This window comes from Portunus trituberculatus, chromosome 16 (assembly GCF_017591435.1).
Source record: "Portunus trituberculatus isolate SZX2019 chromosome 16, ASM1759143v1, whole genome shotgun sequence".
In the NCBI taxonomy this organism is placed as follows: domain Eukaryota; kingdom Metazoa; phylum Arthropoda; class Malacostraca; order Decapoda; family Portunidae; genus Portunus; species Portunus trituberculatus.
This window is the reverse complement of record NC_059270.1, coordinates 5,448,716-5,462,854: the sequence shown is the minus strand read 5'-3', so window position 1 is coordinate 5,462,854 and position 14,139 is coordinate 5,448,716. Positions and strand designations below refer to the sequence as shown.

Here is a 14,139-nt window from a genome sequence, read left to right as displayed (position 1 = left end):
TCTTTCTCTCTTTCTCTCATTCTCTCTGTCTCTGTCTTTCTCGCTTTTTCTCTTTCTCTCTTTCTTTTTTTTTATCTCTCTCTGTTCTATGTATGCTTATTCTGTTGGTGAAATTATTGTGGGCTGTTTCTCTCATTTTCTCTTTCTCTTTTCTCATTTTCTCTCTGTCTCTGTATTTCTCGCTTTCTCTCTTTCTCTATTTCTTGTTTTTCTTTCTCTCTGTTTTATTTTCTAGTTTTTGTTTTGCCTTAATTCTTTTTTTTCTTTCTTTTCTCTACATCATTTATATCTTCTTTTTGGTTTCACTTTCTACGTGTTTCTGCTTTCCTTTCATTTCCACTTAATTTTTTTATTGATTCTCATTGTTGGGTATACATGATTATAGAACACACACACACACACACACACACACACACACACACACACACACACACACACACACACACACACACACACACACACACACACACACACACACACACAATTTAATTTTTAACACTTTAAGTAATTTTTGTAATTACCATTATATAATTAAAAAATGTATATAATTTCTCTATATTTTCTTCTAAGCTCGTAATTTCTCCGTCTTGCTAGGAAGAAAGATTAAAAGGACGTAATTTTGGCTTTAAGAGCATTAGAAGTAAGAAAAAATAATGGTACTTTGTCATCATCTTCATCATTTCCACCACCACCACCACCACCACCAACACAACCATCACCGTAATATTTTCACAACACGATGTCAGTCTCCTCCAAAGTTCACTCTCTTAACTTTTCTATTTAATTTGTCCACCAGGTTTTCCGGAGTCCTCCTGTACCCTGCCCAGTGTACTGTAGTGCCTCTCAGAGTACAAACAGTGCTTTTTTGTTATTTGATGTGACTTTTTTGTCGTTTTTTGCAGCCTTTCCTTTTCTTTTTGCTTTCTTTTCTAATTTATAAAAGAGTAATTAAAAAGAACGGCTACTGAAGATGTTTTTTTTTTAACACACACGCATATCTTATTTTGCCTTTTATCTACTCACTAATGTTTTTTACGTATTTTTCGTAAGATTTCTTATATCCTGAATACGTTGTGAATATTTGCTTCTTACATAGATGGAGGATTGGTTACCGCACTTGCTTATCTTGTTGTCTAGTTAACTTTTTCATCTGTGTGTTTCGTAATATTACTCAAACTGTGAATACCAATTTTGGAAAAGTCGAACTGTGAATAGAACTTGATTGGTATGAACAAGAACCATTTTTATACGAATCTGGTTAAGTTTCTGTTTGATTTTATTTATTTTGTTTATATACTCTGTGTGCATGAAGAGGGCTAACCAGGAGAATACAATTGAGCAAAAAGCCTGCTAATGCACGGCTCTCCAAAACAATTAGATAAAGAAAAGCGTTCCAGAGTGCTCCATTTCAAGTTTCTCCTTCCTAAGCTCTCTGTGATTTCCCGTTGCTTAAGTCTGCGGGGAGTGTTTGCCGCATTTCATTACACATTTACGTTTAAGAATTTCTCGTTATTATTATTATTATTATTATTATTATTATTATTATTATTATTATTGTTGTTGTTGTTGTTGTTGTTGTTGTTGTTTTCGTTATCTTTTACGTTCTTAGTGTCTATGTGTTCTAGCTTTCTTATCTCAAACTGCAGCACCAAAATTTTCAGTACGGGGCTCTCCATTACTTCTCCTTCACGCGCTCCTAAGTTATATTGTATCTGCATGTACATTTTCTATTAGTTGTTCATCTATGAGTACAAACGAGTGGACTGTTGATGGAAAATTATTATGATTCAAGGTTCTGTGATGCGTCAGTCTCCTCATTTGTCTATAGATGTGTGTGTGTGTGTGTGTGTGTGTGTGTGTGTGTGTGTGTGTGTGTGTGTGTGTGTGTGTGTGTGTGTTTATTCCCTCCAGCAATAGGTCCTGTACAGAACTCTCTCCACCTTTTGACCATTTCCTTGAACACTTCAGTCTCTCTCTCTCTCTCTCTCTCTCTCTCTCTCTCTCTCTCTCTCTCTCTCTCTCTCTCTCTCTCTCTCTCTCTCTCTCTCTCTCTCTCTCTCTCTCTCTCTCTCTCTCTCTCTCTCTCTCTCTCCTAACTTCATAGCAACACGACTATTAATCTCCCTCACCTTGTAGACTTTCATCACTCTCTCCCTCTCCCTCTCCCTCTGTACACGCCAGAAGCACGTGACACATGAGAACTTGTTTCCACTGGCTGGATTCTACGTACACCTTCGCCTCTCCATCCTGTGTCCAGCTCTCAGGCGCCTCTTGTCTTTGCTACCCGCTGGAACGCTTCTGCTGGTCTGAAGTGTCTTTATTTGAGTCCCTCGCTTGCTATTCTTCCTCTTTTACGGCCTAATGATACTGCTGCTCTCTCTCTCTCTCTCTCTCTCTCTCTCTCTCTCTCTCTCTCTCTCTCTCTCTCTCTCTCTCTCTCTCTCTCTCTCTCTCTCTCTCTCTCTCTCTCTCTCTCTCTCTCTCTCTGTGTGTGTGTGTGTGTGTGTGTGTGTGTGTGTGTGTGTACAAAGGAACAGGAGGAAATCTGTAATCCCATTTGCTTTGTATGTTAATTGCCCGTCACTCCAGCTCAGTTTACGAGCGTGTCTTTGCTTAGTTAACGCCGTGTCGTATGATAAAGCGTTTTTCTCAAGTAAAAAATGCCGGTAAATTGCTTGGAGAATGAGAGATTTTCAGATAATTAGGTTGGTTTGTGTATTTATGTTGTCATTGATCTTTGTATTAAAGTTAAGTTCTCTAATAATGTTGGTAATAATGATGATGATGATGATGATAATAATAATAATAATAATAATAATAATAATAATAATAACAATAACATTACTAATTATGACAGTAATAATAGTAATGATAATAAAAATAATAATAATCAATACACTTACACATTCAGCCTATACAATACCATCACAACTATTCCCTAGGCTGTATATAAAGTAAGGTTTCCCACTGCTATCCTTATGGTCAGATTTGTGTCGTCAGTAAATCTTGAAAGGTTTAAAAGTTTTCCTATTCACTTTGTTTATGCTTTTACTGGTATCGATTAAGAAAGAGTTAGTATTCTATGTGTATTTTATTTTTTTTAATCTGATTTCCATCCCACTTCGCTTTTCATCTCGCAGCTCCTTCAATAAGGCTGTTTACTTCTGTTGTCTCTGTTTCATTTTATTTGAGTGTGAATGAATATAATTTCGTTATTTTTTTTCGTAGGTTAAGCGTTTTCTTTCAGACATTTATTTCTTTTTTATGAGACTCCGCTTTCATTTCTTGCTTCTTGGAGTTTCTTTCATCACTGTTGTTAAGATAGAGTTCATTAATTCGTGGTCAAACTTTGTCTAAACTTGCACGATGAGAGTTGTGTTTTCATTGCTTTTATACTCTTTTACCCTGGATAAATGACTTTCTTTATCCACATGTTCCGCTATATAGTGCTGCTGTTTTGTTGTTGCTTCACTCCACTAGTCATTATTGCCTTTCCTATATCAAGACGTATTGAAAGTGAACGGAGGCAACTGGATTGAGGTAGAGGTATAATGTGACACGTATTGAAGCAGCTTTTTTTTTTTTTATTTATACTATGTGGGCTTTTCACGGAAATTTATGGGCTAAAAGGGGTAATTTTTGGGGTACCTCCTATCTCAAAGCCCACCCGCTAGGAAACCCTTGCCCTGAGTGAGGAAGCCCAACCTACACTCAGACCGTGGACAGGATTCGAACCCGTGCGCTTGGAGACCCCTCGGACCCCAAAGCACGCATGGTTTCACTGTACCACGGCGGCCCCTTCTTAACACCTAGAAAGGAAAGTACGGTTGGTTAAACTTGCGAAGTCTTGACCGATTAAAGACGTTGATCTTCTGTTTTTAATTTAATTTCTACTTTTGAAATTTTAAAATATCCAAAATTTATACATTGGAAATGGTTTTATAAATGACGATATTACTTGGAATATGTATATAGTTTGTAAAGATTTTTTAATATTTTTTTCAAACTTTATTTTTTATTCTACTTATCCTTATTCCATTACTTGACATAAAATATGCTATAAATTATTGGTGCGAATCACTTTTCTGCTATAAGTGCATGAAAGTGAAAGATTTTAATGCAAATATATATTAACTAGAATAAAAAAAAATCTATAGACTAATGATTTACGTGTTTATCTTTTCATCTCTCTAATCTCTTCAAAACAATAGCCTTTCAGTACACGTGCAGCAGAGAATTGCATTGTGGAGGAATGATAACAAAGAGAGAGCCAGAAGCGCCGTGCATCATCATAACACTGTCTCATTCATGTCATCCAAGCTTCGGAATATTGGTGTATATGGGATTTTTGTTTGGAGGAAAAATATCACTTAATTAATCTGAGTGTTATCCATGCAATCTCGACACTGACACACACCTGTAGGCCTAAACAATGTGAATTTATTATAGGCTTATGTAAATTCTACGAGTCTCATTTGATATGCGGAATTGTTCTCTCTCTCTCTCTCTCTCTCTCTCTCTCTCTCTCTCTCTCTCTCTCTCTCTCTCTCTCTCTCTCTCTCTCTCTCTCTCTCTCTCTCTCTCTCTTTGATAAGGAGACAATCCTCATCTAGTCTTTTATGACGCGACCATCAGCGTGTGTACGAACGTTATCACACACACACACACACACACACACACACACACACACACACACACACACACACACACACACACACACACGGGGCGGGCAAATAGAAAAATAGAAGGAGATTATTGTGGTCGCAGCGGGGGCAAGAAATAAAGAGGAGAGAACGACCCAATCCAATTTTCTCTTTTGAAGGTGTCCTCGTCCCCTCTCAGTGTGTGTGTGTGTGTGTGTGTGTGTGTGTGTGTGTGTGTGTGTGTGTGTGTGTGTGGTTAACCTGAAGTACACAAATGATACATGCTTATACAATATACGTAACATAAGTAGAAGTAGTAGTAGTAGTATTAGTAGTAGCAGTAGTAGTAGCAGTAGTGTAATTGTCAATATAATAATAATAATGATAATAATAATAAGAGTAATATGATAAAGGTAAGACTTGAGAGGATCAGCAATCGGGGTGTGTGTGTGGCGGTGGTGTAAAAGACGTGATCTTCTTCTTAACACCTCTCATTTTTGCTCCTCATCCGTGTAATCAGAGAGGAAAGAGACCGCTACCGCTACCACCACCACCACCGCCACCGCCACTGTTCAGGAAGGATTGAGCGTGTAATAAAAAGATAAGAGAAAACAGTCACTAGGTTCTCTCTTTTTGTTTTGTATTATATTTTAACGTAACGATTCCGAAACGTTTATATGATTATTTTACAATTGTTATTTTATTTTCTGTTAGTTTTCTCCTTGTGGTTTGTGTGTATGAAACGTTGTTTTTTTGTGGTTCTTTGTGTGTGTGTATGTGTGTGTGTGTGTGTGTGTGTGTGTGTGTGTGTGTGTGTGTGTGTGTGTTGTTTAAGCTATACTGTTGTTGTTCTTTCTCTTTTTATTATTATTATTATTATTATTATTATTATTGTTATTATTATTATTGTTATTATTATTTCTTTACCTTTTTCTCTATCATTACCACCACCACCATCAATACCGCCATTACTACTACTACTACTACTACTACTACTACCACCACCACCACCACACACACTATTCAACCCACAGTTAGTGCCTTTCTTTTTCTCTCACTTTCCTTCCCCTTTTAAAGACTGCGCGTTACCAGCACCGTTATTTACACCTCATTATGTCACCGTTTTCTTTCTGCTGTTTTGGTAGACGTATTACAAGCCATATTCTCTCTCTCTCTCTCTCTCTCTCTCTCTCTCTCTCTCTCTCTCTCTCTCTCTCTCTTTCTCTCTCTCTCTCTCTCTGTTGAATAAGAAGCTAAAAATAGACAAGAAGACGAAGATAAAAATATGTATGTAGGAAACCTTTCAACATTTTCTCAGTAATTGTGTAACAGCCTTTGTGAAAGATTGACGCTGTTGAAGGAGAAATGTATTAGGAAAAAGACTCACTTGATAAGGGCATTCTTAAAATAAAATCCCACTACTGAAGATACACTATATAAAAAAGAAGATTTCAAAAGGGCTTCACAACAACAACAAAAATTCATTAAAACACGTAGCTCATGATGACTCAGTGAAGGTCCTTTTTTTTTCTTTTATGGCATTCAGGAACATCGCAATGGTTTTCCTTTTGTTTGTCTTCTCTCCCAAGCTAACTGAGGGAAAGGTGTCTGTTATAGAAGGGACAGTTTGTGGTTAATATGGGAAGTTATCTTTACTGTTTTGTTACTATACATTAGATAACGTGTCTCACTGCTGACTTCCTTTTAAAAGCTATCGGCGGTGGTTCCTTGTATATTCCCTTTATTTTTTATCTATTTATGTATTGTAGTTAAAAATTCTTAAGAGATGTCTTGACTCGTACGATACTGTTTCTATTATAAGGTCGAGTTTTTCTTCCTTGACTGTATTTTCTGTGTGGGTTTTCTGTTGCTTTGTCTTCCTTTGTTTAGATCTGTATGGTTTCGAATCGTCTCAACATTGATTTCATTGTACATAGTTTAAGAGGTGTCTTGTCTTAGTTTTGTATAGTTTTGGTAGTTCTTTCCAAGGCATTTGCTGCTGTTATATATTGATTTTTCGTCGTTTTGTATGCATGGGAGAGTTTGACCACCACTCTCTGTGCTCGCTTCTCTTAACTCTTGGGACTCCACGGTCTGGGTTTCACTGTGCGGCATGGCGGAGGCTGTATCCCATATCCTGTCACACTAACTAAATTGGCTCTCCTCTGACGCTTTCCAGATATTGTGGATTTACTGTTGTGTTTCATAAAGTGATAAAAACAGATGTACACATAAAAACATGGTACATATACATAAATACATACTATATACATACGTGGGTATATTTTTTCCCTCTTTTTTTTCTAGCTGCCCTTGACCAGAACCCAAGTCTCGAATGTAAAAGAATATATAGACAGACTGACAGGAGGACAAACCATGAAACTCCTGCCTGCTTCTGTGTTTTTCCTTCCTTTAACTTTATCCATTTGTAAAGAAAACTCCAAGACAATTTTTTCCATATAAATTCGACTCCACTCACTGTTAACTGATGCTTTTGTAGGGTGTTTTTCCAGTATCTTATGACCTTCTGAGCTTTTTTTTTCGTAAAGTAAGATAAATAAACGTACAGAAGGACGAAAAGACACACACACACACACACACACACACACACACACACACACACACACACATGTAAAACTTCGACAGGCTAACACGGCACGAATCTATAATGATGCTCCAGATTAATTATGCTTTCATTAGGATAACAATTCCGTTAATATTAGTAATTACTATAAGTAAGGCGGATTATGCAAGCAGTAATATGGTTTACATGGAACGTTCTATGTGCTGTTCTGTTTAGCATTAACAAGAGTAACACGTACACAAAACTGTCATGTCGTAGTGTGTAAAATGTTTCAGTAAATAGAGGAAATAAATGTAACTTCTGTTTACCTTATATTCATTCAAGGGTTTATTGTAAATTTATGGTTTTTTTCAGGAGATTTTTAGAGTAGATTTAAGTGTTTTCAGGGTGTTTAGGATAAATTTAAGATTCTTAGTGTAAATTTAAGTGTTTTCAAGAGATTTTTTAGTGTAAATGTAAGTGTTTTCAGGGCGTTTAGGGTAAATTTAAGCGTTTTCAGGAATTTTTAAAAGTTTTCAGTGGGTCCAGAGTAAATTTGGGTGTTTTCAGGAGGTTTTAGGGTAAATTTAAGTGTTTTCAGGATGTTTAGGTGAATTTAAGTGTCTTCAGGGTTCTTAAGGGAAATTTAAGTCTGTTTTGTTTAGCTTATATTTATGTTATCTACAATACCTGATCGTTGTAGTATTCGCTAAGGTGTTCTTAATATGAAATAGTTTCCGAATCCATATGCTTCCATTCTTTTCCTTTTCATTTTCTATTCGATATCTGGACGTGAATTTTGCTGCACTTTTCTGGACCTCACTATTCTAATTCCTAATCATAGTGGAGTCTATCACGGCGTTCTTAATATAAATCTTCTCACGAGTTCACATATTTCGATTATTTTTTTTATTCTTTTTCCTCTCAACTCTTGGACATGATATTTACTACATCTCTGTGGAGGACTTGGCCTTTGGTGTGTCCCTTGGCGGTGCTGTGTATTATTTCTGGGGTAACTCTTGCGATGGATGGCTCACGTTGCTGCCTCACAATTAAGGTGTCTCTTGCTCTTGTCGTTATTATTTTATTAGCACCTCTTCTTTGCTTCATGGTTTTTTTTTATTTCTTTCCTTTTTGTTGTTGTTGTTGTTGTTGTTGTTGTTGTTGTTACTCCTCCTATTTCTTCGTCTCTTTATTTCAACAATAATAAATATACTAGTAATAATAATAATAATAATAATAATAATAATAATAATAATAATAATAATAATAACAGTAATAATAATATTGATAATAATAGCACAAATATTGATAATAAAAGTAATAACAACAACAATAATAATAATAGTAATAAAAATAAAAATAGTAATAATGATAATTACATTAATTATTAATGTTGCATTCATTATTATTATTATTATTATTATTATTATTATTATTATTATTATTATTATTATTATTATTATTATTATTATTATTATTATTATTATTATTATTGAATGAGGGAGGTGGAAGGAAACACACACATTCTCATTGCACAAGGCAGTGGCACAGTCTGGCTGGATTTTACTGCTTGGATGGTTATCTTTCCTAAACGTTATCGTATGTAATTCACTATATGATTTCTTTTTATAAAGCGTATGTTATCAATATTTATGAAAGATAGACAGGTCCAATTATTTATTCATTTACCAATTATTTATTCATATCCACTTATCACTTGGTGTGTTCTTTTTCTTATAATTTATTTCCGCAGTGTATATTCCAAATTCCCAGTTTCTATTTTTTTTTTTTGTGTGTATTAATTAAGTTCATTGAAGTGTATATTATTTTATTTTTCTCTCATTTTTTGCTTTTCATCTCACAAGTCAACATTCATAGTATCTGATTTCCATTCTCTTTTATGTTACCATTTTATTGTGTGTTTTCCCTTATTTCCTTTCATTTATCTATAATCAGATATGGACCACCTATCGACTTTATCGTCTTCAAGTCATTATCATTTATATCTCATTACCGCTTATCATCCATCTCTTCACTGATCTTCCTCTCTTTCTTATATTACCAAAGGTCGTCATTAGTTATGGATCTCTTATCGATCTTCATATCACCTGTTGCTCATTAAAATCTGCTCAGTATCTTCCATCTTCGCCTTCTATACGTCGTTATATAATTCTTACTTCTATCCTTATTTTCTGTTGCTGTGAAGATTATCATTAGCTATGGATATCTTAGGGAAATATTTATCTTATCACGTTTTACCAGCTATCATTTGTTGTCTCTTATTACTCTGTTATCTGTATCTTTACTGATCATTTCTTCTTGTTTTCCTCTTCATTCCTTTTTTCTGACGATTTTCATTCCTGTTTTTAATTAACTCTTGTCAATCTCTGCTATTCATTTCCTTACTAAGCCTGTCTTCTTGTCCTGTCACTAATTTGTCTCGTTTTTCATTATGATTTGTCTTATATCATCAGTTTTGCCTTTCCTTTTCTTTGATCATCTCTCTCCTTCTCTTTCTCCTTTTGATCTTTACCACTATCTTACATAAATGGTCACACTAATCCTATGCTGTTTTTTATTATCACTATTTTACACCTGTGGTCGCACTAACGCATTGTTCTCTCGTCACAACTATTTTCTAAGGCTACATAGAGATTATTTAGATTCTCTCGATTGTTTCTCTTGTTAATAGAATAGAAATCGTATTCATATCTCATTAAAACCATATAAACATACTTGAAAAAATTGTATCACTGCAGATAAACTGAGTCTTTTCAATGCAGTGGATTTGTGGCCCAGAAATGTTCGAGAATATTGTCCTGACTCTCTTCTCTTTTCTCCCTCAGTGGTGGCGGAGGTTCCCGGGTCAACGCTGATGGTGGTGAGCGTGGTAGGGGGAGGCGAGTCTCGGCTCTTCCCCGTTCCCGGCCTATCCATGGCCTGCTCCACCCCTTCTCCAGCCGTCGCCTCACCCTCTGACCGGCTGTTTGCCACGTGGTACCTACCGCAAGGCATGGACACCCCCAGCGGCACCGTCTCTTTCAGGTAAGCGTGTTTTAGGAGTAAATAAAGAGTGATTGGAAGGGCAGATAAGCAGACAAATAAAACAAGTCAATAAGTAAAGAGAGGGACAGAAAAACACAGATATGCAGATAGAATGTTGGGAAAACAAGTAGTAAGGCAGTTAAGCAGGCAGGTAGACTCAGACAAACATAGGCAGACGGACGCACAAGGAGAGACAGGAGCGAAAGGGCAGACGGACAGATTGACTACTTCGAAACTATCACTAATGAAAACTGTAAAACATGTTACTAGTCTTTAAACTCAAGAATACATTTACAATACCCTTTCCTTCCGGTTTTCTTCCTCAGTACTTTATATAACAACGTAATGTACAAATGGTCAGAAAACATTTAATATGCTACGTTCATATCCACTGTATTCATCATTTTCTGACAGTCTTAATTTGTACGGTACACTAATCTGTCAAATTTCTGTTAAAGTTTATGAGCTAAATGTCAACAGAACTCCATGACTCCTAACTGTGACAATATTGACTTAATAGTGTGTGTGTGTGTGTGTGTGTGTGTGTGTGTGTGTGTGTGTGTGTGTGTTCGTAGTAGTAATGATGATAATGGAAGGACCAGCATCAATGATAATTTGACTATATTAGAAATGAAACAAGGAATGGTAAGACACTAAGTATGGTGATGCACTGTCGATATTCCGTTTTCATTTTTACGTTGGCTTTGCAAATATAAGACCAAGGGAAGTAAAAGTAAGAGAAAAATATTCAGGCCTGGTTTGCATATTTGTAATGGAAGAGTCAGGTATGTGAAGGGAGAGAAAACGTGAAGGTGTTTGGCTTAGAAAAAGAAGAAAAGAAGAAAACCGAAAAGGAAAAGAATGAAGAAAAGGAGGATAAACAAAGACCAGAAGAAAGAAGAGAAGAAAGGAGACAGAGAAAGAGAGAGAAAACAGGAAAAGATGAAGAAATTACCCATTAGTTTTCCTTTCCCCTGTAATGACTTCGTAATGTTAAAGACAAAGAGAAATGGATGCAGTTTACACCCTTATTTACTTTGACTCTTAGGTCTCGGAAAGCTGAGGGAAGTATGAAATGAATGAAAGCAAAATAGAAACTAAGACTTTAATCCATGTTACGTCTGGGTGTTCTGAATGACTATGAGAAAAGAGGGAAATATTAAAAGAGAATTGGTTGTGTATAGAATGATGAGAAATGTTATGGCTTTATTTCGTTTTGGTATTCGTAATAATGGCGAGGAGTGGAAATAGATATAAAGAAGAGAATATTTGTACCTTCATTACGTTTGGATCTTTGCAGTGTTGTGGATTAAAAGAGGAAAGAGACTACCGAATTTTAGTGGAAAGTAAAATAGTTATGTTCTAATTGATAAATGAAACTGAATATATAAAGTGTAAAAGTTGCGATGAAAATGATACGCAATATTTCTTTAAAGTGTCTCATGTTGCGTGTCATAATAATGAAGGTCCAGAATTAAATAAAAAAGAATGCAGAAAACACCGACACATTTTCTCCTTGCTTCAGTATTCATAAGACAGAAGTGTGAGGCAGAGACGGAGAAAATTTTGAGAGTGAAAACTGTGAGAAAATTTGTTTATGTAATTGTGAAGTCGAGAAGAACTAAATGAAGTGTGAGAAAGAAATGAACCAAACACCAGTATTTAATTCAGCAGTGGATTCGTTAATGGGAAGAAAGAGGGATGAAACTTAAATAATTACGTCAAGGAAATAGAAAAAAAAACTTATATTCTTTTGATACAGCGAAGTCTCGAACAATAAATAAACTAGAACTAAAATAACTACACAAATAGAAAAAATCTGAGTTTTCATCGTCTTTCACTAACAAACTGAAACTCTCTTCCGGTTCCTCTTTTGCCTTCTTTCAGTGACTTTAACATTTCAGAACACGAACATCAACACACCTCAGCAACTATGTACGTAAACATCTTTAGGTGCCGCCGTGGTACAGTGGAACCATACATGCTTTGGGGTCTGAGGGGTCTCCAAGCTCACGGGTTCGAATCCTGTCCACGGTCTGAGTGTAGTTTGGGCTTCCTCACTCGGGGCAACGGTTTCCTAGCGGGTGGGCTTTGAAATTTAGGTACCCCAAAAAAGTACCCCTTTTAGCCCATAAATTCCCGTGAAAAGCACATATGGTATAAATAAAAAATAAAAGCAAAAACACACCATTTCTCCTTTAAATTTGAGCGTGGAGTGGAGTATTTTTCCTGTGTGTGTGTGTGTGTGTGTGTGTGTGTGTGTGTGTGTGTGTGTGTGTGTGTGTGTGTGTGTGTGTGTTTATCTAACGTTAGTCTAGTTGGCACCAAAAAATAAAATAAAATCAGATAAAGAATAAATAAAACTAATACATTACGGTAGTTTAGTATTTTTTGTCCCTGCAGTGGACTCATAATAGGATCTTGGAAAAGAAAAATAGGAAAGCTGAGCTGAAAAGAACTAAGCTGATTAAGTTAAGAGGGAAAGAAAACTCGTGCAGTGAAGTCACCAAGGAAAAGGACAAAAGTGAGAACGGATTTAGGTGTTTTTTTTCTTTTTACTCGTATGACCTTTTCCTTGCCACAAAAATGCACAAGAATCATTAAAAAGAATAGTGAGTAAAGGATATCGTAGTGATTGTAAGGAAAATTGAGTGGCAGCAGACGGTATACTGGCCAAAAGAAAGAAAGAAAATAGCAAATTGGAAAGGAGACAAATTGAGGAAAAGGAATCACGGAAACATCTGTAAAATCTCTCTCTCTCTCTCTCTCTCTCTCTCTCTCTCTCTCTCTCTCTCTCTCTCTCTCTCTCTCTCTCTCTCTCTCTCTCTCTCTCTCTCTCTCTCTCTCTCTCTCTCTCTCTCTCTCTCTCTCTCTCTCTCTCTCTCTCTCTCTCTCACGTTGAAAATTTATGAAGGCTGCTGAATGAACCAACTCATCTGTCCACTCAGTAATCAACATTAGCATAACAACACAGTAAATTTTCGTTTATGTGGCTTTGCTTCAGCAGTTGCCAATAAATTAAACTATAAGAAATATCGTTGTATATTTCTGTAATGAATGAACGATTTGATTTTTTTTCTATTTTTTTCTTTTTCAAGCTAGTTCGGCAGTTTTCGCTCCTCTCCATATCAGTGTCTTATACGAGTATGTGCAGTGTTCATGTGCAGTACAGTGTTACAGGTGTATTAGCCAAGTGTCCTTTGTGATAACACCAGAGAGGGAACACGAGAAAGTCTATGGAGATAATGAAAGTGTTTATATCTTGTACATTCCCACCACCATCATTATCATTACCACCACTAACACCATCACCTCTCTTCTTCCTCGTCGTCATTCTCCTCCTCTTCTTCTTCTCTTCTTCTTCTTCTTCTTCTTCTTCCTTTCTCTCTTTCTCTTCCTCTTCCTCCCCCTTCCCCTTTTCCTGTTACATTTCCTTCTCCTTCTCCTCTCTTCTTTCTTCTCTTTCTTCTCCTCCTCTTTCTCCTCCTCCTCCTCCTCCTCCTCCTCCTCCTCCTCCTCCTCCTCCTCCAACTACTATTACTACTAACACCACTACCACCACCACCACCACCAGAGTGTGGGCAAGGCGGCCTTCACAAGAATAGCGGCTATTAACCAGTAATTGGCCTGAATGTGTCGCGGCTCGCAGGTGACGCCGCGCCCCACCACACCTGTACGAGGCGTGACTGATTGGTGTCCTCAGTGCTGTTGTCCTTCTATTGTGGACATATACCTGGTGAAATGACCTTTTTTTCTGATTTATTTAGTTTTTTCTTGCTCATTTTATTTTTTATTCTTATTTTTTTTGTGTTTTTTGTGCGGTGTTATTTATTCCTTCTTCTTAGTATTCGTTTGTGTTATTTATCCCTTCAGTACTGGCACGTA

General features: G+C 36.3%; 1 protein-coding gene across 1 annotated transcript in view; it reads left to right on the top strand.

The window, feature by feature from the left end:
* The window catches only part of LOC123504635, a 383,953-nt gene that overhangs the window by 197,660 nt on the left and 172,154 nt on the right, over positions 1 to 14,139 (top strand). The window contains 1 exon segment of the mRNA XM_045255348.1: positions 10,056 to 10,254. Within this exon segment, the coding sequence (XP_045111283.1) occupies positions 10,056 to 10,254 (199 nt within the window).